Source organism: Pollicipes pollicipes, unplaced genomic scaffold (genome assembly GCF_011947565.3).
Source record: "Pollicipes pollicipes isolate AB1234 unplaced genomic scaffold, Ppol_2.1 Scaffold_5724;HRSCAF=6776_pilon_pilon_pilon, whole genome shotgun sequence".
Classification (NCBI taxonomy): domain Eukaryota; kingdom Metazoa; phylum Arthropoda; class Thecostraca; order Pollicipedomorpha; family Pollicipedidae; genus Pollicipes; species Pollicipes pollicipes.
In genome coordinates, this window is record NW_023596746.1 from 12,983,846 (window position 1) to 13,009,852 (window position 26,007).

A 26,007-nucleotide genomic window follows, 5' to 3' on the forward strand; every position below is an offset into this window, starting at 1 on the left:
CCGTCACTGCACATCAGGCCGATCAGAGCTTGCCGCCGCGCCGCCGCCGCCGGACCGCCGCCTATTTCCGGCCGGCTGGCGACGGCGCCGCTGATCCGGCCGGGCGCTCCCCTTCCCGCCCCTCCCCGCCCCTCCCCGCCGGCCGCCACACACAGGCACCGGAGGCAGACCGCTGGCGGCGAATTATTGGTGCCAGCTTCACCCTGAACTTGAACGGAAGGCTGGCAGCGACAACAAAGGAACGCTGATCTGCCCCACACCAGATGCGTCCGGCCTTCCGCCCCGACATGTGGAACGAAACCCGTCTGATTCTGACTCAGTTGGGGAACACCCCACAGAGACATCGAAATGCTTAGTAGCGAGGCCGCTCGCCAAGCTTGTACGAAATATAACTGGCTTTGTGTTTGGGCAAGCGGCCCAACCCGCCCCGACACGACCCGACCCGAGCCGTCCTAACGCTTTTGGAAAGCTTGCAGTTCCACAGCCCTTAGGCATGGAATGATGGCCGGCGATTTCACCAAGTTTTAACCAATATTTTTAAAGCTATGGCTCTGTGCGTAGGTTGTATCACTTTACGGTACCGCTGCATTTGTCATGCACTGCTACATTAAAAACTTAATCGATTCATTCGAAGTTCAAAACGAACTACCGTTTTGTTTCCAAAAACGCATGGCAATGCCGTATGCGAACATCCGGCTGGAAAAAACTATATTATTAACTTGGTGGCACCAACTCCCTGGAGCAGCTCAGGCACCGAACCTGGCGCCCTGCCGACGGGACGGGACCTGGCGAGACCTGACCGACAGTACCTGGCAGGACCTGGCCGGAAGGACCTGGCACGACCTGACCGCCAGCACATCCGATTTAGGCAGGTGAATGGCTATGACCCATGGATGCTTTTCCAGGTGGTCTCAAGCCAATTCAGTTTTTAGTTTACGTCTATATCTGTGATCAAATGTGGGTTGTGATGCAAATAAGGTGGCTTAGAATGTCGACCTCTGGCTGAGATGTTCGTAAAATGAAGCAAAATAAGGCAAAACAGCCGTGACCTGAAACCGAAAACCTTGGCTTAGGCTGGCTCAGACGTGCCTTCTGATAAGGTTTTCAGCACGCAGCCGGGCCATGCTTCTTATTCTTATAAACGAAGTGTCACTAAAATAACACAGAAAGATATGCATGTCAAGCTGAAAATTTCCGAGGCGAATTTGTGCGGCCACATAGGTGATTACGGATCTAGATAAGTTCAGACTGCCGAAGGCTTTCAAAGGTGCCGTAAAAAAGTATATTTTAACACGATCTAAGGTTACGAAATACCTTTTCAGAAGAAGCAGAAGTAAGATTTGAAATCTGTTCAGGCAGTGTCAAAACTGTTGAAATGGAAACGCCCCCGCTACGTTATTAAAAATAGGATGAGCCGCGCGCATCATCGCCCACAGTTTTTAGTCGTAACTCATCCGTATCACAGTTTTTGCGAATTAGACAGCTGTGCACGCCGAGACGAAGTGCGCGCGTTTGTCGCACGTGATGCTTTCTCGACGCAAGAATTTGTATTTTAAGGTGCCGCAGGCGACAGACTGGCTACAGCACGTGCGCTATAGTTGGCTTAGAATGGTGATCGCGATCGCTGAAACGAACAACATTTCGGCGAAGCATTCACTGCGACTTCTGTTCGTATGTTTACACTTAATTAAAATAGGATGATAGCTGTAGGAGCCGTAAGAAGCATGTGAATGTCACGGTGCATCACCGTACTCGCTAACGTTGCTCACCATTACTGCCATGCAAACTCGGTGGTAAACTGTGTACAATTGACGGGCCATCAGATGATCCGGACCGGGTTGCGTGACTCATCAGGCAATATCGGCATCCAACTGATCAGAAAGGTCGTCTTGCCGTCTACCACTTTTATGGCCCAAACTTGACCAAGCCCTTTCTCTGAGTTACTTGGAGGCTTGCTCAACCTTCATACGAGAGGCATGAACAGGCAGTTTGTGATGGGACGCTTACTTTCACGTTACTTCACCTGGATTTCTTGACAAAGGGTATGTGGCCTTCTTAATAATTACATTGGAATAACATCTCAGTAGCTGTATTGCTGAAGTTCACTTGTAAATGGGTGATGAAAATTGGACTGCAATTTGAATATGCAAAGAAGTTTAATACTGATTTGAGGCGTACTCTCTTTTGTGACGGGGAGCGTAAACATTTACTTCACTTTGCTTCTTTGTTATAGGAAATGACTTGACTTTATGATGTTTGCAATGCTACTTCATGAGATTGAATTAAATCGCTGAAAATGCTATGATAGGTTTGATTTATCTCGTAGCAAACCAAATTTATTGTTTGGCCTTTTTCATTTTGCTTTTAATTGAAGCGATGTTTCCAAGGCATCTTTTCAATTATTTATCAGCTGACACCAATCGGTCGATACCACCTGTTCCTTTGAGAATTTGACCGCAGATATGATAATGAGTTGCGTGATCTGTTTTGTATTGTTAGCTTTTGGAAATAATGTCTTTATAGGTGTGAGATTCTTTGCCAATTGCCGTTCCAGCTGGTACTTAAGGTCAGTTAGCAAGTGTTTACGTTTTGTCTATCTTCAAACCGTCCCATCCATGTGGGCTGAAACAAGTCAAACTGGTCAACTCATAATTGGGTCTAAGTGCAAGTTCCTGATTCAATCTAACCCGACGCGTGACGTATTCGCATTCTGCGGATTCGGCCAATTTGGTGAGTGCTTTGCTGTGTTAGTGCTTATACGTTGTTTGTTATTGAGAGAAGCAAGAGAGGTATTAAGCATCTGGTTTTCGTCACTACGAGTTCAGAATGCCTTGCTGACAGCTATCGGCGTGCAATACAAGAGGCGGTATTTGTTAAAAGGCGTTGTCTTGGCTACATTTGTAATACACGACGCTTCGAGCTTGTGTTCAGGGCCAGAAGTGAGCAGAGTTGAAAATATCAAGGCGTAAAACCCCATAAAATCAATAATCAGTGCAGACGCCGTCACTAAACCAGATCTAAATAACAAATGATCTAAGCTCGCACATCCTAATGACGGATGAATGGTCCTGCATTAAGAGCTAGCAGAAACACGAACAACTAAGCCGGGAGGTTACGATTGACAACAGTATAAGGTTAGGATATTGCTGACCACAAACATCCGGTACCATGGACGCCACATGAGCCTCCTGAGCATTGCTGATATTCGGAGTCTGACGTCGTAAGACCCCATACGCGGCACTGCTGAGGGCTGTCCAGACGGCTACGCCGAAAGGTTTCGATGAGCCGTGCTGGTAGACAGATGGATCAGGATAGAGAGAAATTTGCCAGCGGGCGTCGGTGTCCGTTACAACGAGCAGTGAGCTAGTTTTGAATGTGCCTTACCGAAACAAGGCTGCTCAAACCAGGTTCCATGAAACCTTTTGTGTGTTCAGCCTCGGACGAAGATTAAAAAAAATGCGTGCAACGATCCCTGGGTCTGCCCTCTAGCTATACGAACAGGTCTGGGAATAGGCCTAGAAATACTAATGTACAGCAATTTTTAGGTCGGCCCAATCGTTAGCTACTGCTAGCGTACATATTTCAGAGTTAGTATTTGTTGCGCTTTGCACCCCTGCTTATGTCGGTCTACTATGGGTTTGCCCAGTGGTGCATTCGCTCTCCTTCTCCAGGGTGTTCATGAAATGGTCACGTACGCTACGCGCTGTTTTCCCGGAAAAATATTCTTGAGAAAGGTTACAAGATATCTCCTCTCGACTATTCTGTCTAAGGTTTAGCATTCTGTTACACGGCGCGCTTGCAGTGCACCCCAACAGGCCCTGCTGGTATTAGATGTGGAGAGCGGAGAGCATGGTGGCAGGTTACCCTCTGCCCCTCCCCAACATCGCTGGTCAAGCTGTGACAAAGCATGGTTATAAGATGTAATTTACTTTGACGGTAGGACTACGCTGTACCTTATTCTCTCGGAAAGCACATGTGTTGTAGACAAAGCACAACTCTTCAAAGGTCCTGGATGCATACATGGGGCGGTGCTTATTACCAGCGGAATCTCGGTTCCTCCATTACAGAAGGCATGGAAGATAGCGGTAGTTATGACCAAACCATCCGCACGCTGAGAATCCAGCAAGCATGGCCTCCAGTCAAAGTCAGCGCCGGTAAGGATCAGGTTTCGACCTCACCATTATTATGCTAATGGTCTGAGACACCATTTTACGAACTCGAAACAGTACTGGAGCAATGATCGTCAAATGCTTCATTACCGGCCAGCGTTTGAATGCGGCATTCGTTCAGTTTCCTGTCACTCCCAGCCTGTCGCATTTGTATGATCAGCAAAAAAGCACGCTGTGCTCAGAAATTCGAACTTGAGAGGAGGCTCGCATTCGACAGCTGCGAGACATCGCTGCTGGTTCCTTCACAAGCCGAGCTGGTGAGCGCAGAGTGCCGGGAGAGTTCCAGCCTTTCGCGCAAAACCGAATTATGTCCACAGATATGTATGACATAACGGTGGAAGCCCAAGACATCGCTTAATTTGCTGAAATCTACTTTTTTGTGCTCACCTTTATGACTGAAAGCGGGGACGATTGGCAACAAGCATCATGAGCTAAATTAGTCATTCTACCTCTCTTGTTTGCTATCGGCGCGCGATCGAAGTTTATCATGACGCCAGCTGAGGATCTTGCAAAGCGATGCGAACATCCTTCACAACATGCTGGTTTTCTTTCATCATTACCGAAAGACCCGCAACGTTTCCACACAGATGCATCATAAGGTAATCGTTTAAATGAGTGCAAACAGTTCTGCTGTCGCTGTGAACTTTTTACAGTTCGTGAATTTACATGCTTCGGCACTGCCCGCCATGTCACACACTGCGCTTCCCTTGAATGATACTAGCCAGCGCCGACGGAGCCCTCCAATACGCTCACTGCCTCTCCACCTTACCAGCCGCTCACCCAGCTCACCGCCTCCTCGCGATGTAACTGCTCACCACGTCACACACCTTCTCACCACGCCATCGTCACGTCATCTCGCTGCTCACCCTTCCCTCCCCGGCGACAGCTCACCTGCACGCGCGCCTCGCTCAGGTTGACACGGCGCGCCAGGTCCTCGCGCACGAACGCGTCCGGGTAGTGGGTGCGCTCGAACACGCGCTCGAGCGCGGCCAGCTGGGCCGAGGTGAAGGTGGTGCGGTTCCGCCGCGGCTTCCGCTTGCGCGCCGCCTCGCCGCCGACGGCACCGCCCTTGGCCGTCTGGTCACAGTCCTTGGCGAGCTCGTCCTCTGTCGGACCACGGCGGGGCAGGGGAGGTCAGGCTGCGTCGGCACGGGTGCAGTAATGTCGGCGAATGCATAATGGGGGAGCGCGTGCCAGTGAGATGCCGCATAGGCCATTTTTCGTGCTACACCTTCAAGGGTGTGTCTTGGAGGTGTGTAGAGTACTCAAGTCCGATCTGTTGCTGGAGGAGGAGGTAGTTACATCTACCCTGCTTGGAGCCTCGGGTTTGTCGCTATCCGTAACGCTTGTTGACTCGAAAATACACAAAAATGATCACCTGAGCGTGTTCCCACTTTGAGCGAACGAGTGACGAGTCCATGCCTAGCCCACTGTACGACAATATTGAGCTGAATTGACCTCCCCGCTATATTTTGGTTTTCCCTAACCCCAGCAGCGGAGCATGCATAGGGAGATGTGCCGTACTGGCCACAGCGCTGTGCTGGCAAAGAGCTGTGCTGGCCAAGGGCTATGCTGGTCAAAGGCTGTGCTGGCCCTCGTGCTGGCCATACATGGTGGAGCACGTCGGCGCCGTAGCCATTTTTCAAACAATTGGAATCCCGACTGGAGACAGCATTGCGTTGCAGATATTGTTCATGTAATATACCGGATAACTAAGGTCAAACACGTTTCAAACGAATACATGCGGAGAAAATATACCTTTAAATGCACCATCAACATGCATGCGTGATTTCGAACATATAGCACTGGCTTGCCCGCGTGACTTCGCCGAACGCTAGTGACTGCGATAAGGCCAATCAACACCCAATAGGCACCCTTTAACATTGGAGAGTGGTCGTGGTCATCCATCCTGTAATCGCCAGAACGCGATGCTGATGCTAACAAAGCCATTGTTCGGCCTCAAGGTAGCCCGAAGCACGCTTGCAATTTTGACAGCTACCACTTATTTTTAGGAATAATACTCGCCCATCTCCGTGTGCCAAGCGATTAATGAATTGATTGTAATAATAAATGGGTTGATTGATGGTAATGCATCCCTCAAGTGCCGCGGTTACTTCCGAAACTTAATGAAATGTTTAGTAAGTGTTTGGGCACTCATTGCGTAGCAGAGAGTTTGGGAAGTGCGTCAGTTTAGCGATATTGTCTTTAATTCAGCAGTACACACGACTCAATGCAGTATCACAGCTTGCTCGGTGCACGTACAGCCGGCCTCAGTCTTGTCAGCCCTCTGATGTGCCTTCACTCTTCATCCCTGTTTCGCGATCGCAGCATGGTGAGCTGATGGACCACACTGCAGCTCATAGCCATACATACGCAGCCACAGCTCACAGTCACTCCTCACAGCCCTAGCTCAACTAACGGGCAGCGCTGTGCCAGCCGACTGCTGCACAACTACACGCTACGGCGTCGGGCCTCTTCCGCCTCGACTGCCGCCGATGGCGGTGGGCCCACTCCGCCTCGACTGCCGCCGATGCCGGTGGGCCCACTCCGCGCCGACTGCCGCCGATGGCGGTGGGCCCACTCCACCTCGACTGCCGCCGATGGCGGTGGGCCCACTCCGCTTCGACGGTCGCCGATGGCGGTGGGCCCACTCCGCCTCGACTGTCGCCGCCGGCGGCGTACCGTCGCCGTCGCCTGGCCATCCGTCACCGCCCGCCGGCTGCATTTGACAGGCGCGCCTCCGAGCCGTCCGCGCGCGGGCGGGCCGCGTCGCGGCGCGCCACCGAGCCGACGCGCGCGCGCCGGGTATGCCACCACGTGGCCGTCCAGCCGCGCCGCCGCTGGAATGTGCCGATGCCGCGGTCTCATCGGCGGCCGAGGCGGGCCGGGTCGCGGCCTCATCGGCGACCGGGGCGGGCCAGGTCGCGGCCCCTCATCGGCGGCCGGGGCGGGCCTGGTCGCGGCCCCTTATCGGCGGCCGGGGCGGGCCGGGTCGCGGCCCCTCATCGGCGGCCGGGGCGGGCCGGGTCGCGGCCTCATCGGCGGCCGAGGCGGGCCGGGTCGCGGCCCCTCATCGGCGGCCGGGGCGGGCCGGGTCGCGGCCCCTCATCGACGGCCGGGGCGGGCCGGGTCGCGGCCTCATCGGCGGCCGAGGCGGGCCGGGTCGCGGCCCCTCATCGGCGGCCGGGGCGGGCCGGATCGCGACCTCATCGGCGGCCGGGGCGGGCCGGGTCGCGACCTCATCGGCGGTCGGGGCGGGCCGGACCGCGGCCCCTCATCGGCGGCAGGGGCGGGCCGGGCCGCGTCGCGATGTGATCGGCGGTGACTGTGGCGGGCTGTGGTGGGCGTGGGCAGCTGGTAAAAACACGGGAGATGAACTGGACACACCTCGTCGGGCTCATGTCTGAGCCGCCTCCTGCGCGCTGCTCACGTGTGACCCTCGATCTCATAAATGCGATGATATGCGCGTTGTCGCCGGTCGGCTCGCGTCAGGCACACCGACTCCGAAACTTTGTGGGCAGATTCGTTCCCCTGACAACACTTCCCTTCTTGAAGTTGATCTGAAAGAATACCTCCAATTTGAACATATGTTTGAAATTATTTATCATATTAGCATTTTTTATACTTTTACAATGATAATTTTAAAAATTTATGTTACTGTAATTTTTTAATTTAATTGATTTATTTACTTGTATCTATTTTAATTCAATTTTACGATAATAATTAATAACAATTAAGTATGCAGTGAAATTACATTATGTCAACTTTCAGTCCAAGTAAAAAAGACGTATATCTTGTTCTATCAAAAGTGTCATCCTAAGAGGCTCACCTGAGATGAGAAACCCGATCGCGGTCTTAGATTCAAACTTAGCCATTGCCTCTCGCATAGATGGTGCCATCAGGAGAGCAAATCGTTCGCAGTAGCCCTCACGTGCGTGGGTTGATAGCAGACTCGAGCCACCTCACCAATGACAGCCTTCGGCGCCATCATGCACTATGTAAGCAGACTAACATCTCTGAGTGCGGTAGTACCATTAGATAGGGTGCTGCAAAATCTTACATGTTTGCAATTGCGTACGATCCAGCAAAAGGTTGTCGGGTCGTCGGCTGTAACCTCTTTTCGTGTCCCTGATTACCAGGTAACGCGATCTTCCGAACAACTTCGGTGTGTTATTGATTAATGCTAGACTTGCGCATCACATCCTGAACTGCATACCCAGTGCGATTGGGCTTGGGCACTAGACCAACCCGGCAGGAACCTCAGCCATGTTTGCCATCACCGTCCCTGCCGCAGCCATTCGTGTCCGTCCATTTTGCATGCTCTAGTCCCCATATCATATGTGTCCCATGCTTTTATATCCATGGCACAGCATACACCTGACCAATGATTTCAGATCATAATTTCGCCCGTGATTAGAAGTATGGGTTGGTGGTTCTAAATGAATGCAGTTCAATTGTGTGATTTGGCAATGGGCAGCAACACAATGGGCCTAATATATATTTATTCTTATGCTCCGGCGGGTTGTTTCGTCAATATGCACTTCAATGAAACTTTGAAAGGCTCTTAACAAAACGGCTTGCCCTTAACAGCTTTGCGAATGCCACTTGCAAAATTGCGGAGCATTGAAAGTCAACACCCACTTCACGTTAGTCGCATCGCAACGATTGAAACATGTTCTTTGCGGCCAGATGAAGCTCCATATCTAGGTTTTTCAGCATTTTATACTGTCTATTTCGGGACACTGAGAGGGTCGGCTGTTAAAAACAGCGAATCAGCCGACTGGCCGGGCCATGGAGAATACACTGATTTGTCGCCGAACTGTCACCTGGGTCGGCCGACCAACAAAAAATCATGGAATATTTTACCCGGAAAAGATACCATGGTGCCGTAGAGTAGGATGAAGAGTGCTTACCGAAACGTTTGCGGTGCTGTGTGACGAAATGTTTGCCATAGAGGCATAATATCTATGCATGCAAACCTCATGTTATGTTTTGATGCTGTACTATTTCGTCTCGGCCGTCACCAAAATTCGCTGTCCAAAAACATATTTGGCACCAAGGCTGGAGTTCGGCTGGAGTTCTATGGTACGGTAGTTCTGTGGTACGGCTGAAGGTCTGTAGTGCATCTGAAGGGCTGTGGTAGGGCTGGAGGTCTGTGGTAGGGTTGGAGATCTGTGGTACAACTGAAGGGCTGTGGTACGGCTGGAGGTCAGTGGCAGGGCTGGAGATCTGTGGTACAACTGAAGGCCTGTAGTATGGCTGGAGGTTTTTGGTGTGACAAGAGGTCTGTAACACGGCTGGAGGTCTGCGCACAGCTGGAGCTCTATGGTACGGCTGACAAGCTGTAGTAAGACTGGAGGTCTGTAATACGGCTGGGGGTTTGTGGTGCGGCAAGAGGTCTGTAGAACAGGTGGAAGTCTGTGGAACGGCTGGAGGTCTATGATACGGCTCGTGGTCTATGATACGGAAGGAGGTCGTCATTATGACGGCATGGCCATGATCCAGCACGGAGTGAGGTCCTCTTCGGACTAAGAAAGTATCGCTTCAGCGGTTGGGAGCAGACCCAGGGTGGGACTGGGAGGAGGCGTTTGTCCCGACCAACGCGAAGCTCGAGCAACGCAGCCAAGTCGTGCAGACGTGTTGGATTTAATAAAACCATATGAGAGCTACTATTGCGCTGAACTAAAACTCTCATCGTCACAGTTGCTGAAATTTAGGCCTGCACAAAAACACATTACAAAGCAGCTACCGGCTTATTCAAGCGCGTAATGTTTGGGAGGCTTCCAGCCCGGTCTAGCTCACCATACATCCTGACCTGTCCAGCGTGCAAAAAAGGAAAACCACTGCCCATACACTCCGTAAAGCGGTCTGGCTACAACATGCATCGCATAAGTACAATAATCATGGCATTTCATGCACGCCTGTTTTTCGTACTTTGACCGCGAAGGCCCCCAATCCTGCGGAATGCCCCATGTTAATAGCTTTATCCATGTGCGGCGCTGTCTTTGTGGCACCGCCTCTGGGGTTGGTGTATTTGTGGCACCGCCTTTGGGGTTGGTATATTTGTGACACCGTCTCTGGGGTTGGTATATTGTGGCACCGTCTCTGGGGTTGGTGTATTTGTGGAAACCACCTCTGGGGTTGGTGTATTTGTGGCACCGCCTCTGGGGTTGGTGTATTTGTGGCACCGCCTCTGGGGGTGGTGTATTTTGTGGCACCGCCTCTGGGGTTGGTGATATCTTTGTGGCACCGCCTCTGGGGTTGGTGTATGTGGTGGATACCGCCTCTGGGTTGGTGTATTGGCCAGGCCTCTGGGGTTGGTGTATCTTTGTGGCAACCGCCGCTGTGGTTTGGTGTATTTTGTGGCGCCAGCCTATGGGGTTGGTGTATTTGTGGCACACCTCTGGGGTTGGTGTGTTTGTGGCACGCGGACTCTGGTGTTGGGTGTATTTTGTGGCAACCGCCTCTGAGGTTGGTGTATTTGTGGCACCGCCTCTGGGGTTGGTGTATTGGTGGCACCGCCCTCTGGGGTGGTGTATTTTGTAGCGGTTTGAGGCTTTGGTTTGGCGCTTCAGCCTCTCTCAAGCCTCCGTCAATCTGATAGCTACCGGCGGACGCGCAACCAATAGCTTCGGAGCAGTTGGGCTGCCGGCTACACTGCGTTTTGCTTATTGCTCGTGCCTCTTTGCATGGTGTAACTTTGCTCTTAGGTGAGGATGCAGCTGCATCTCCCAAATTTCAGGGGACTGATTCTGGACTGAATCTTCAATCAGGAACTTAGCATTACGTCTATAGCTTTGCAAGTAAAAATAGGACCTACAAGTTACACTTGGAACCCGAACTTTTTTAAATGTTTCAGCTCATGCTGCTTGCAGCTACCATCCCCTATTAGACCATACATCAGTTGAGGTTATATGCCAGTGGTTTAATTTGTGTTAGCTAGGTCTGCTTTCTTTCGTCATCTTTGGCGGCAAAATGATCCTCAAGCGTCAGTAGCAGATGTTTTTTTTTCTATGGCTTCTGGATGTGACGCTTTCCCATTGAAATCAAAACTTTGCCGAACAAAAAACGCCTGTGAAGAGAGGCGATAAATGCAAAAATATCACATGAATTAGAGGCCTATGCTACATTTTTTTTACCCATTTTCCAGACAACACACAGGAATGGGCATCCGAACCTTTTGCTTGAGATCATGGATATTTTGTGATAAATATCTGAGCTTCCTTTAGTGAAGCAACGCGGTGCCTAACACACATGGTAATGAGTTACTTCTTTTGAATCGGTTTGAATATTAATCTATTAAAGACTGGCTACACTTAGCACTTCTCAATAGAATGACACGTTGCCACCGCGACACCGTAAGCATTTGATCAAAGTACCTATGACATTACCGATGATTGCATGATACACGCTGGAACTTCAGCATATTTGATCTCAAATGTCAACTTTTGCGATGCATTCTTAACTTGGTTGCCGTGGAACAGGCATGTCATTGAAATCACTCGCACATACGATGTTGCTGCAGTTTAAGGAACATTCCCAGCCCCGGGAAATGGCATGGGAGCTCATCGCTAATTAACAAATTACCCAGCACAGCGCACCGACTTCTTTAATTGGCAAAACATGGTAGCGGGCAAAAAGCCGAAATGTCGCTCGCTTCCCACAGCGTGTTTGGGGTCTGTAGCACCTGCTGAATGCCACCAGGACATTAGCGGGCGTGGGGCTCGCAACTCGTTTGGTGAGAGACAACCGTGAAATGATGCTGTTGGCCCTCTGAAAACCGACAACTTAATCAGGCTGACTTTGCGCAGCCATAAAATCAGACTTGACAGCCTGGTTTCCCTACGCACGTTTTCATCGCAGCGCCCCAGCAGCATTCATGCTTGTTGGCATTGCTGTACGAGCTGAAGCAGCTGAACCCTACAACTCACCGGCCTACTTGGTGATCATCAGTTTATCGCATCATTACCGCTTTGCAGAGTTTGTTCTGTCCGACACGACGCATCATGAAACCCGACACTGCCGCTGCGATGGCTCCCAACGGCTGAAAAACCCGTCCGTCGCTCCAACAGCGCCCGTGGGAGCCGGCCGTCTTGGCAGGCGGGCACAACATTTGCGTTCGTAAATCCGTTTAATTGCCTGTTAATCTACGGGCGAAGCCTCCTGAATTAGCGCGGCGCGCGCCGGCCGCGCCGTCGCCGACGCCGACGCCATTGTATCGTCGACGTCGACGGGCCCGCTCGCGGCGCGGGTCAGCGCCGGCCTCGGGCGACGGCCGGCCTCCAGCAGCCCGGCATGTGCGGCACCGACCCCCGCCGACAGTTGCTCGCGCCGATCAGAGCTGACAGTCGCGTCGAAAAAGCGGCCTGCCCTCTCCGGGGGATGCTCCGGCGGCACTTCAAAGCCGCACCGCCCGCTCGCCGGCCGCGCGCGGCGGGTGAATCAAGCTCGCTCGGTCTCTCGGGCGAGACGTGCGGGCGGGCGAGAGGTGGAGTCGATCTGAGGTGAGGAAGAGTTTTGAGGGAGCGTAGGAAGGGAGGGAGGGTCGTAAGAAGCCTCCTCATAGTCGTGAACCGTTTGGAGAGTTTGCCATGGATGTGGTACCGTCGCAGGCGTCCAGTTCGGGAATCCACGGGATGGGTCCGGCCCTGCATCCAGTTTTCATGATGCCAGGCACACGTGATGCTTGCAGATACCAGCAGGAATGTGTGGCACTTCTTTGTGTAAGCCCGGAAATTACTTCCTTTCTTCTTGCTTTAGGCGGCCGATCGGTTGTTTTGCAAACTAACATTGATGTCTATGAATCATTCATTTTGACGAGTGGGTATTTCTTAAGTAATCAGCAATCACCGCTGCTTTGATCGCGAGGTGGCCCTGCGGCTTCCTTTGGTGAGCCCCTTCAAGAGCAATCGTGTTTGAGTCACGACACGACCCAGACCTCCTGCTGCATGTGCTGTGCACCCGCTTGCGCTGCTCGAGTGATGAAATAGGTATCGCTTTTCCCAGTGACGGTGTATGTACTGGAGGGAGGGTACCCATCTTGGGAGAAGTTAGCACAAGCGCCTGAACACTGCACGGAAAGAAATGTGGCCGAAACCGCGTTCGCTCGCCGCTTCCACTTCAATAAGTTTCTCAGAGGCTTTGCCGTCATGGGATATTCATCTTTTGTCGTGCATTGGCTGAGCAGGAACATTCTTATAGTTTCGTTAGCATTACCATCACAGGATATTCCATGACATAGCCATTCCTCGCGAGACCTCCATCCGGCTATCTGCCTGAGTGACTGCAAACACAAACTAAGGCTGGATTAACCAGCTCGTTGAAACACCACAGCGGCGGCTTCTGCTCCAGCTGGTGTTTATTGACCCAGCTGCTGTGGCCTCCGCACCCCGTGCCGGCCACCTTGTCCCGACCGTCGCGGCACGTGGCACGCGGCCGTGCCGGCCACCTTGTTCCGACCGTCGCGGCACGTGGCACGCGGCCGTGCCGGCCACCCTGTCCCGACCGTCGCGGCACGTGGCACGCGGCCGTGCCGGCCACCTTGTTCCGACCGTCGCGGCACGTGGCACGCGGCCGTGCCGGCCACCTTGTCCCGACCGCCGGGGCACATGGCACGCGACAGTGCCGGCCACCTTGTCCCGGTCGTCGCGGCACATGGCACGCGGCCGTGCCGACCACCTTGTCCCGACCCTCGGGGCACATGGCACGCGGCCGTGCCGACCACCTTGCCCCGGTCGTCGCGGCGCATGGCACGCGGCCGTGCCGACCACCTTGTCCCGACCGCCGGGGCACATGGCACGCGGCCGTGCCGACCACCTTGCCCCGGTCGTCGCGGCACATGGCACGCGGCCGTGCCGACCACCTTGTCCCGACCCTCGGGGCACATGGCACGCGGCCGTGCCGACCACCTTGCCCCGGTCGTCGCGGCGCATGGCAGGCGGCCCTGTCGGCGTCGCCGCTGCCTCGCTCCCCGCCGCCAGTTGTGGTGCTCGTCATGTCGCCGCCATGATCGGCCGCCATGTTAACACCGCCGATGATGTTTCACCTGGGGCTTCCGTGACGGCCGGGCTGTAGTGCTGCGCCAGCATCGACAACTCCGTCAAACGTGCGGTGCCACGCCGCAGCAGCAGCGCCCGAGCCCCGCTGACGCGCTGCAGGGGTGCTCCTACATGGCTCCCGGAGTGCTCTGACTCAGCTCCCAGAGTGCTCTGACCCAGCTCCCGGAGTGCTCTACTCAGCTCCCGGAGTGCTCTACTCAGCCCCCGGGGTGCTCTGACTCAGCTTCTAGAACGCTCTGCTCAGCTCCTGAAGCACTCTTGACTCAGCTCCCGGAGTGCTCTGACTCAGCTCCCGGAGTGCTCTACTCAGCTCCCGGGGTGCCCTACTCAGCTCCCGGAGTGCTCTACTCAGCCCCCGGGGTGCTCTGACTCAGCTTCTAGAACGCTCTGCTCAGCTCCTGAAGCACTCTTGACTCAGCTCCCGGAGTGCTTTGTCTTAGCTCCCGGAGTGCTCTGTCTCATCAGCCGGGCACTCTGACTCAGTCCCAGGGACACATTAGCTCTACCCCGAACGCTTTGACACTGCTCCCGAGCATCCTAGGAGGGCATCCTCACATCCCGGTCAGGAGACGCGGCAACATTTCAGCCAGCCAATCGCGGCGCGAAATACCGGCTGACATCGTATCAAAGCCATTAGTCTAAACGGCCGCTGTCGGCTCGTGTAGTGGCGGCCGCTTGGCTGCCGGGCGAGGGCAGAGCCGTGGAGCACGGGGCAGAGCGTAGGAGCGGAGCGACGGCGCGCCCGCGCTGGTGGGCGGCACGTGCACGAAATTGGTGCAGGGGCGCTGGAGAGAGCAGAGGTGACGCAGGCAGATGCTAATGCAAATATTGCTTTGGGGCGGCCATCAAAACGGAATTGAAAGCCCAAACAAAAAAACATCAATTTACACTGATGTACATACACCAATGAGCAAATACGAAGATGCCATGGGGAGCGGGCGGAACTGGTGTGACCTGGACGACACAGTCCCGTGTCGGCCGCCGGAGCGGTGGGACAGCTCGCACGGCCAGATAATTATAGCCGGCGTGTGTTTTTCCTGCGGCGGCGGCGGCGCGCGCCGGCAGCATCTTTAGCATCATGTCAAACTGCGCGGCCGGCGCGGCGCGGTCGGCCTTTTGATCTGGCTGCGGCCCCCAGTTTTATCGCGGCCGCCTGACGGGCAGACGGGCCGTATTGACAGTTCAAAGCGGCCGTTCGACGGGCGGCCGGCGGCCGGCGCGCGCTGTTGACTCGCGCGCGCTGCTGCGGGCGCAACAACAAACGACGGCCGATCATGAGCGGCCGGCGGCGCCGGACAGCGGCGATCGATGGTCTGTCGTCGGCGCCGGCGGGCCGCCCCCGCCGCCGCTGCAGGCCAGGGCGCGCCGCCGGAAGGCCTTGCACGCCGGCAAACATCCTGCGCGGGCCGCCGACGACGGCCGGGGGAGGGGCGGACAGGTGCTGGGATAACAGGCTCAACACTTGACAGACACGACCGGTCCTGCGGATCACGTCCGGAAAGCGATGTTTTCTTTTGCCTTGTGATAATTCGCGGCACTTTGGGTGATTCCAAGAAGCGTGATGGTATTAGTTTGCTAACTAGGGGTTTAAAACAAAAACTGAAGGATGGTGAAAGCGTCACTTTACCGATCACTTAAATCTCTCCAATGCCGCAATACGTTGAAAAACGTCGAAATAATAGTCCCACGAGATAGTGGGTAGACATGAGCCATCCGTCTCATCCGACCACGGCCGTCTCACTATCACCACACGAAACTTACATTCGGTTTTAAAACATGCGAAACGTCTTATTAGCCGGTTGGTGCTGGCATAGCGAAGGGGGCTTTTGGGTCCGTACCCCGAACCCTCACCCAATTGGAGGTTGCGGGGGAGTTTCGTACGCCCGTAGGGTTTCTAAAACATAAAAGCAGCCCCACAAGACGTCAAAACACGATCTCGAGCTTGGAGAGGTAAAAAAGCACACCTCAATTTTGCCCCGTCAAATGAAGGCCTTCTGGGCGAAATCCTGCTTTGCCACTGGCAGTTAGCCTCTTAATTCCCGACATAACTTCCACATTGTCATCATGTCCTCAAGTTGGCCTCAGTAGCCGATACACCCTATACCAGTATCTCCATGTCCTGCCGTGTTAATGTGCGGTTTTCTGCGTCAACCATCAGTAATATCGGGTAATTGATAGCGCACATCCATAGCCATATTCACAAACATCGCCAGGAGGAATACGGAGCGAGCAGGATTTCTCGCTGACACGTCCCACTGTTAACAACACCACATTTATCGTGTGGTGCGTGTTTTAGGCACCACATAAATAATCCCCCAGACGGAACGGAAACGGCGCATGCCCCTCAAAATGGACAGCTGCCCCCCGCCTGGCGATAAACACGCGTCCCGCCCCGCCTCGTGCTCGGCAGCGCCGGCGCTGACACAGGGCTCGGGTGGCGACCACAGCCACCGCGGCCGGTCCGTAGCTCCTCCGCGGCCGGCTGCGCGCCCCGCGTCCTGTTTGTGCACCGATGTTTGGCGCGACCCTCCGCACGGCGGGCGACGATAACGAACTGGGCCGGGCGGGCGGCGCCGGCGGCCGCCTTCCCAGCGCCGGCCGCCGGCAGCGAAACCGGAGCCCCCGGGAAATTAGGGGTATTTAGCGCCGCCATCCGTCAGCCAGGCCGTAAAAACGTCAGCGGCTCGCGACAGGCCGGCGGCACTGTGTCGCGCGCGGCGGGCCCGCCGGGCGGCGCCGCACGCAGATGGTCCCGGGGGCGGCGGCACTGTGTCGCGCACGGCGGGTCCGGGGAGGCGGCGCCGCGCACGGCGGGTCTGGGGAGGCGGCACAGCGAGCGGCGGGTCCGGGGAGGCGGCGTCGCGAGCGGCGGGTCCGGGGAGGCGGCACAGCGAGCGGCGGGTCCGGGGAGGCGGCGTCGCGAACGGCGGGTCCGGGGAGGCGGCGCTGCGAGCGGCGGGTCCGGGGAGGCGGCGTCGCGAGCGGCGGGTCCGGGGAGGCGACGCCGCGAGCGGCGGGTCCGGGGAGGCGGCGTCGCGAGCGGCGGGTCCGGGGAGGCGGCACAGCGGGCGGCGGGTCCCGAGGAGACGGCGCTGCGCGCGGCGGGTCCCGGGGCAGGCGGCACAGCGAGCGGCGGGTCCACACCCGGCTGCAGAAGGGCTGCTGTGGGCCTGAAAGACCGCAGGCTGGCTGTGACGGGCCGGCAGGTCGCGGGGGAGACTGTGACCGATCAGCTACATCGCAAGACGGCTGTGACGGACAGTGACGAACGTTTGACATTTTTGAATTTTTGAGCCTTCTGTAAATTCTGACTATTGTCACAGTGGGAAAGCGTGGCACAGATATTGTAGCGCCTTGGTGGCGCGATCAAGACTCAGCTACAGGCATGGGGCTGTCTCAACCATACGCATGCCAATATATTCTGGTAACGTGAACATCTCCCAGACCTTTAGTCCACAAAGGCGTTGACACATTCGCTGCTCATTAGCAATGGGTGGCAGAGCTCGAAAGGGTGTCTTCATTTATAATTTGCAGTTGTGACATTTCACTGTCATTGACGCATGAAGTGAGGCCCGAGTGTTTTCGCCTTGATGTTCTGTGCACACGGTCTGCATCTCAGTGTGTTAACACATCAGCCAGTCAGCAAACCTGACACTCCAATAAATCACATTCTTTTGAATCCTTCATACTGTGCAGACTGGACAGAACACCATCTCTAAAAGCCCGTCTGCTTTATTCGTTATCGAGAAACACGATGCTAGAGGCTGTTAGCTTTTTCGAGTGCTGTCACAATGTTGACGAAATAACCTACTGGTTACACGTAAGACAGCATTCCCAGCGAGAAGTTCCTTATTCCGACATCCACCGTGCCCTTGCACACTATGCTCATTAATTGTCTGTTTTCATAAGGTGTTGATTCCCAACTCCGAATGGACAGCGCAATAAGCTTCTGCTGAAAAATCGACATCCCTGACGACAAGATCATTAGGAGACTGTCGAATTAGCATTCTGAAGAATTAGCGGCCGGCATGCCTGTTGAGCGAGTGCCTGACGGAATGACTTATCGACTGAGTGACTGACTGACTAACGGGCCGTGCAGCAGTTGGTTGCCATTAAAAGGGGCTGGCTAAGCAACCGTGCAGCAGTTGGTCGCCATTAGAAGGGGCTGGCTTACTAACCGTGCAGCAATAAGTCACCATCAGGAGGGGCTGACTAGCCGACCATGCAGCAGTTGGTCACCATCAGGAGGGGCTGACTAGCCAACCATGCAGCGGTTGGTCACCATCAGGAGGAGCTGACTAACCGACCGTGCAGCAGTTGGTCGCCATCGGAAGTGGCTGACTAACCAACCGTGCAGCAGGAAGTCGCCATCAGGAGGGGCTGACTAGCCGACCGTACAGCAATTGGTCACCATCAGGGGAGGCTGGCTAGCCGACCGTACAGCAGTTGGTCACCATTAGGGGAGGCTGGCTAGCCGACCGTACAGCAGTTAATCACCATCGGGAGGAGTTTTATCTTGATCATTGTGCTCACCGGGGGGGGTTTGATGCTGATTACCGTGACGTTTACTCGGAAATATTATATGAATTAATTGCTTAGTTCCGATGAATAGCAAAGCTTTTGAGTGCATTGATATGGCATAATCTCACATAATTAGGTTAATGCAATGATTGCGCGATAGCTTATGGTCAGCTGCACCTTTTATACTATTACGCACGGATTATATGAAACGTAAATGTGATTCGGCTCGCAGCAGATCCGACGCTGACGTTGCATTGAGACTGTTTTGGGCCGAACAAACCTCGTTGCGCTAATGCTCCGCGGGAAGGGCATTTACAAGGGCATATGCGTGGGCGGGTTAGCGCACTGTTCAAAAACCTCCAAAAATGAGTTAATGGAAGTAGAGAATTACGGAAATTTACTCTGAGATTGTAGAATTTTGCGTTTTGAAATGTAAACACATGTATAAGCCAGTGTGCCGTATCATGGGAGTTATTGTTCAAAGTCGTGAGGCCGTCGGCATTCCAGCGTAATTAGTTTTAAGCAACACCTGCAGCCTGTGACCAGTTTCAAAGAGCGATGCTACTCCGTGTTTCAAGCTGGCCAAAATAATTTTGGCGTAGCTCCTTACCTCCTGGCTGACCGGCGTAATTTCGGCGTAACTCCTTGCTTCCTTAACTCCGCCGGTTTCGTAAGCCTGGCACCACCTCACCGAGGTAAATCGTAAAATGCCGAGGCTGAATTACTTTCAGCAACGTCAATGTCAATGCATGCGTTCGTTGCCAGAGCAGCCATGTCGTTGCCTGGGCCCAAACTTTTGGATGCCTGTAATAAATTATACATCATTGCTACAGCTACATGAAAGGTGTCTTTATGTACGGGTTAAATCAGCAATAAATTTTTGATCTGTCTGAAGATCCAGTCATAGAAAAGTGGCAACTTTTTATTTCATTGAAATACAGATGTCCTACAACTCTTGACACTGTTCCACTGCCCACGGCTATATTATCGACCAAAGCTATGTGGTTCGTGGGTTCATATCCTGAGCTTCCCTGTGCCTGATACGTGTGTAGGCTAAACGCATCTAAAATACAAAAGTTCACTGAAATAGCTGACTTTATCCTTACCCTATGTTGCGCAATTTGTGAACTCACATCACGTTTGTCCGTGCCATGGCAAGACAGATGTCAATTGCTGTGCAATTGTCATGATCTCGCGAAATTCGCGATATGTGGAAAAGAGACATATTTTCACACCCGCCTACCTAATTTATGCCTCACACTTGTTGGCACCTGTTTTTGATGCCTACAAGGTTACAGCGCGAACTTCCATTGCATTCATTTTCCCGCATACGCGTACAACGTCTGCCCTACGTACAAATTCCACGCTTGATATGCTGACATCGCTTCAGAGCTCAGTGGTATCCCACTGCAGGTTGGCTCTCGGTCTAAATGTTCCGCTCCACTGATCTTGTCTGGCCATGCGCCGGTCCCTCTGTGATCATCGCGATTTTTTTACCACGAGACAGAGCATCTTTTAAATTCATTTCAGCTCGATGTGAATGTCTTTTCCATGGCAAAGGCAGCTGCGCTGATGGATCCCGATGGGTGCCTGGTAGAACATGGAAACACTCCTTATCTCAAATTTTCCCGTAACTAGTAGACGTTTGCGGGCGAAATGTTACCTAGTTACTTCTTAGTCTGTGCAACCGGATTTGAAGTAAAAGCGCGGGAAGTTACTTCCCATGTCAAAATTGTACGCATTTGTCTCTTATTTACATTCAAGTCGTTAAAGCAGGCTTCAGGTCAGGAAAAGTAGTGGCCAAGCTGCTCCAAATAGGCAAAAAGTGTCTCAATCGCACTGTGGTCCGTACTGTCATGCTAATCCATTCAAAGGGAATACTTTCCACGTCATGAAAATATGGCAGCGCTTATAGTTGTCATAGCAACCACAGCGGCTTGTGCATGGAACTTGACGTAAACAAAACGTCCGTTTTGGACACCGTTGGGTTTTGTGATCCGTTTATTCAAGACAGTTATAGGCTTCTATTCGTGCCAGTCTCTTCTTGAAAGGTGTGGTAGTTTCAGCCATTCGTCCACATTAAGATTGGATCTTACCAATATCCGCCTTTGTGCATTGCGCGCAGCTGTTTCGGCGTTACCACCGGTGTTTGATCGATTGCGGGCAGTTCGCGTGAACGTGGGTTTGATGCTGGCGTTCGTTGGTTCGCTGGCGAGCTGTAGAGAACCTTCAGTGCTGTGTGGTGAGAAGTGATCGACGTTATGTGGTCATCCCGTTACCGCAATCAGCCTGCTGCCGGAAGTGGGGGCGCATAAAACAGATCACCGCTGTGTGGCCCTTTCGGCATGCCAAGAAGTCCCATGTTTTTGCCAAGCCGGTGATTTGGTTGGTTAGGTAGAAAAGGACCGCGACGGCACGGTGCCTATCTCGTGTACCTGTGTGATCTCACAGGCACTTGTTCTCGAGTGCTCCACGTTCCTGGCGATGGTGGTAAACGACCCCAAAGCCGAGTCATTGCGCGCGAAGCACGGCTTAGATATAGAACAACTTGATTATAAATATGTTGGGAACTGCAAAGACGCAAAAGTCGTAGAGAAGATCCTGCTCGTACTGCGGTCGGGACAGGAGGGAGTGTACCCCGATCTCAGCCGTTTCACTGAAGACAGGCTCAGAAGTCTGAAGCCGAACAGCCCACTCCTGCGATCCGAGCACCCCGCGACCGCCATTCGAACGCTGGATTCGCAGGCAAGGAAGGAGCTTCTCTCCGACTTGGAACAGTGGAAGAGTGAGGTGTCCATCGTCGACGCAGATCTCAAATCCGCCCATGCGGAGAAGATCGACAGCAACGATGGCCAGCTCCCTCCAGTGCGTGGCACAGTGCAGCTGACCACGGCGAGGGAAGAGCAGAAGCCGGCCGACCCGAAAGCGGCCCGAATTTCTTCGTACGACTATGCCGCCTGGGATCGGTACGATGTGGAGGCGCAGCTGAAGCTGTTGGAGGACTCGGATACACCTCAGCAACCTGCGACGCTTCCGGAACGGAACGACCATGCCATCGACGATCAGCCGGACGTGAAGGGGCTCAGCGAGCCGGAGAGAGCAGCCCTTGCGCTGAGGGAGAGAGAGAAGGGCAACGAGTACTTCCGCAGTGGTGACTTCGCCAGAGCAGCTGTCTACTACACGAGGAGCATTCACGCCAGCCCGACCGTGGCGGCGTACAACAACCGCGCCCAGGCCAATCTGAAGCTGAAGAAGCACGGCTCGGCGCTGATGGACTGCGGCTCTGTCCTGCGCAGAGAGCCCAACAACGTCAAGGCACTCCTGCGCAGAGGCATTGCCAGGCAGATGGCGAAGGACTGGATCAAAGCCAGGCTGGACTTCCAGCAGGTGCTGCAGCTTGAGCCGAATAATGTGCAGGCTAAAAAGTACATTGGCGAGGTGGAGAAGCGTATCATTGGAAGTGAGAAATCCAGGAAGAAAATGTTGATACAAGAAGTCGACTCGATTGTAGAGCAATCTGGAAATTGTGCTGACTTAAGTGATGTTGGACCTAATGACAGGCACGCCTCAAGACTATCACGTGGTGTAGGTGATGCCGCTGAAGCTCATGTTTGCAATCCAAATATCTACGACAAACACCAAAAGACGAAGAAGGCGAAGGGTACCGAGGGAGACGAAGTGGTAACCCAGGCTAACAGCAATACCAACGATGGCAATAAAATGTTCATCCATGAGATAAATGCGGGCGATAACCAATGTAATATAAGAACGGAGGACAACAAATCCAACCTTCGCCCGGTGCATGGGGAGCGATCGCAAATGCCGACAAATCAACCGCCTTTAGCTGTGGACGGGAGCGATCAAGGCGTCTGTGAGTCACGCTCGTCCCACCAATATTCATCGGCAATGGAGGTTCCGAAGGCCTCGACAGCTAAACCTGTGACCAGAGCCGCGCAGCTCAATACCGGATCGCACAGTGGCGAACCGTTGTCAGAGCCGAGGCAGCATGCTCAGTCGGTTCCTCAGCAACCGCCGCCAGGGCCAGCGACGGAACCAGACCTTCTGTCGACTCGAGCGACAGCACGTTCCCCTCCCAGCTGCACGGCGACCGTGGAACCTGTCGGGCATCAGCCCCACACTGCTGCCTGTGAAGCCGCGCCGGAGCCATCGCGTCCCCAGCCGCGCTGCTGGAGGCCGTACGAGTTCATGCGTCGCTGGCGGGCTCTGCGGTCCTGCAGCTCCCTGGCGCCCTACGCAGACCTGCTGCGCACGGTAGCGCCTCACCAGCTGAAGGACGTGTTCGGCTCCGAGCTCGACGCCGGCACTTTGTCCATCATCATCAGGTGCGTGCTGGAGGTGATGCTGAAGGAAGACGGGGCGGAGTGCTGCCAACGGCTGCTGGAACACCTCTCTGGGGCGGAAAGGTTTCACGTGGTGAAGGTGATGCTGGATAAGCGTGATCAGGAGAGACTGGTCAGGATTGCGGGCCAGTTCCAGCGACTGGGCCTGGATGTGTCGCTCCTGGTGAAACGCTTTCGGCTGTGAGATGAAATATGCATCGGCAAGTTTATCATGTTTTCCGCGCTAAGGTGTCCTGCTGTTCTTATTCAGTCACCCTTCCTTCATTGCTCCAGCCAAAGTGACCAATGACGTGATGTGTTTAACATTGGTGTCAATATGCGATAAGGCCAGCAGTTGGGTTATTGGATCAGGTTTATGTCACGAATGGCCTACAAAAGCGATGCTTCCACCACTTTACGATGGCTGGATTGCTCATCTCGTTGGCGTCGCACTGCATCATACTGGTTCTAGCGGAACATTGTGTTGCTGGAGGACTGTTGGTTTTGCGCCTGTAATCCACAACCACTCGGCCACGTATCCAGCACTTTTCCCGTGTTATGGCATTCCCAATACAAGAGGAAGGAACAAGTGGAACCAAGAGATGAAATAGCCCACCAAAGTGAAGCATCCCATAGACTAACGTTCCGAGCTGTGGATGTCACTGCTACTGGGGAGACGTGCACGCGGAGTTCGCTTCTTAGCTAAAGTGACATTTGAAAGCGCAGAATATCAGCGTACGGATTGGGTTTCCCCCACTGTCGCAAATTCCACCATCTTCATTACAAATGTGGTGAAGATATCATCACAAGCTGTTCCCCACGTGTTATACAAAAGCCAGCCCAAAAAGCTACCGTGATCTGTACCAAAAGTTCGATCAGTTGTTTAGCTCGCTTACGTGACTAGTTCCGGCGCAAAATGGCGAGTGTATTTCCATCTGGCGATCGAGTTGATTCAGCAGTGGGCGGCCGGGTGTCATGACCCATTAGCATGACAGGCGGCAGTGCCACCCCGCAGCTCCGGCCGGTGCCAAGTGGGCGATCCAGCCCCATGCTCCATCAAGCCCTCGACCGATGACCGAGCGAGACGCGCCCGGGGCGCTGATCAAGCCCCGATCCAATGCAGGCGGACAGGCTGCTGATTCCAGAGTTTGTGCAGCTGAAACGCGGCCGGGTAAACCGTCTAGACTGGTGCTTCGGAATTTCGCAAAGGTGAAGTGGCACTTCGAATAGGCTGAGGAAGTGTGAATTGCCCTGCAAGTGTGCCGACATGGAACAAAACGCGTGATTTCTTGTGATGACTTGCCAGTGGGGTAAGCACGTTAGTGGGCTTGGAACATCCTGGGAATTCAAGTCATTTGGCGCATATTTTTGTACACAAACGTATGAATGAAAATTACGGTTTCGCGTCACAGCAACGTAACTCCCGACGTAAGTATTCTCGTAGCAACGCATATACCATGATTTACACATGAAACAGGCCGACTTGCACGTAAGTTTAAAGTTCCGCTATACAGTACTGCGTTTGATAATCCAAACAGATGTAAGATCTTTGGCACCTAAGTAGTAACAAAGCAGTGTCACCAAAGTGGTGAGGAAACGTGTCCTCTACTTATCTTACAAACATTTCGTCCCTGTCTTATGTGGAAAAATACTTAAATCAACCTCCGGCCCCAATGGTCACCAGTTACCAATCCGACGCCAATGGCACTCTCTGCAAGTCGTGTTTCACCCGCGCATAGCGTGTCTTAGTCCGCCGTTATGCCGCGGCCCAGAGTGCCCCGCAACTGGGTCGAGCCGGCCCTGCCGTGCAGCGGATTTTGAGTCGGCCGCCAACGGCGTTGCAGATCGTAGCGCAACTTGATTAAGTTGCGAGAAGAGAAGAGACCCTCGCAAATCCAGCCCTTCGAATCGATTTCATGATCATTCCACTGGTCCTGACCTGCGCTAACGTGCACTTCCCAAGCTTTGCGCCTTCACCTCCGCTTCAAGCACATCCAGCAAGCGTTCTACAGCACGACACGGACCGCGGTCCTACCAACTCGCCAGCGACCCGCCTCATTCCGGACCGGGACCATCCGCCGTCGTCGGCCGCACCCAGCCGCGTGGTGCCGCCTACCTTCGCTGTCGGCAGCCTTCTCGTCGGCGGCGTGTCCCTGCTCCATGTTGTCCAGCTCCAGCAGATGGCTGACTGAGAAGCGCTTGGTGTTCTCTGACGAGCTGACGGGCAGCGCCTGCAGCCGCTCCAGGTACGAGCCCGGGTCGAACTGCAAGCCGCAACCGGCCGACAGGTTCAGCGCGCCCATGGCGTTGTAGTTCATGGTCGGACCTACCGCGATCCGTCGGCACTGCCCAACCCGCACCTGCGCCCGCGCCGCGCACTGCCGGCCGCCGCGTCGGTTCCGACGGACAACCCTCGTCGTTACCGACGCTCCGCCCCCTGGTGGCGGCGAGCGGCGCCGGCCGCGCCCCGTCGGTCGGATGCCGCGGAGTGGTGCCCCGAGGAGCGGCTGGAACGGCTTTGGGGTTGGGCGTGCATGCTGGAGGGCGGTAATTTATACGATCATTGAAAAAACTATTCCCGGGTGTTTTCTCAAGTTCATTTCACATGCATTTGCTGATCTTGTGATATTCTGGCGATCACAAAAGGTGCTATCAGTCGAAAATAACGAGAACTAGATCATTGTGCGCTGTCTAATGCATTTTAGCTACAGACCAAACATTCTAGGAGGCCTTTGAGCGATTTTCGCTCAGAAATCCGCGAAAAACGCTGTCAGGCGGCATTCTTCGACTATTCACGTGAGATTCCGCGTGAAGTAGGGAAATCCGGAAAACAGCGCCCGGCACTCACGGCAACGTGCCGACCTTCATGGGCCGTTGTGATAGCCCGTGCTTAGTAACTACACGCACATGAGTACCGGG

The 26,007-nt window shown here is 54.1% G+C and overlaps 1 protein-coding gene across 1 annotated transcript; it reads right to left on the bottom strand.

Annotated features, from left to right (window-relative positions):
• Positions 1–4,411: 4,411 nt before the first annotated feature.
• LOC119102691 (paired mesoderm homeobox protein 2-like) lies at positions 4,412–25,437 on the bottom strand. Its single transcript, XM_037226148.1, has 3 exons — positions 25,205–25,437; positions 5,061–5,275; positions 4,412–4,423 (listed from the first exon to the last, which is right to left on the bottom strand). Exons 1-3 carry the CDS (start codon positions 25,404–25,406, stop codon positions 4,412–4,414), a joined length of 429 nt encoding a protein of 142 aa, XP_037082043.1. The 5' UTR covers positions 25,407–25,437.
• Between the last annotated feature and the right edge of the window lie 570 nt (positions 25,438–26,007).

What these genes read in the sequence shown, in the direction of transcription:
- LOC119102691 (XM_037226148.1), bottom strand. Translation starts at nt 25,406, where the DNA reads ATGAACTACAACGCCATGGGCGCGCTGAACCTGTCGGCCGGTTGCGGC. An exon ending in GAAGGCTGCCGACAGCGAAG is followed by an intron (nt 5,276 to 25,204) that starts GTAGGCGGCACC and finishes GTGGTCCGACAG; the next exon opens with AGGACGAGCTCGCCAAGGAC.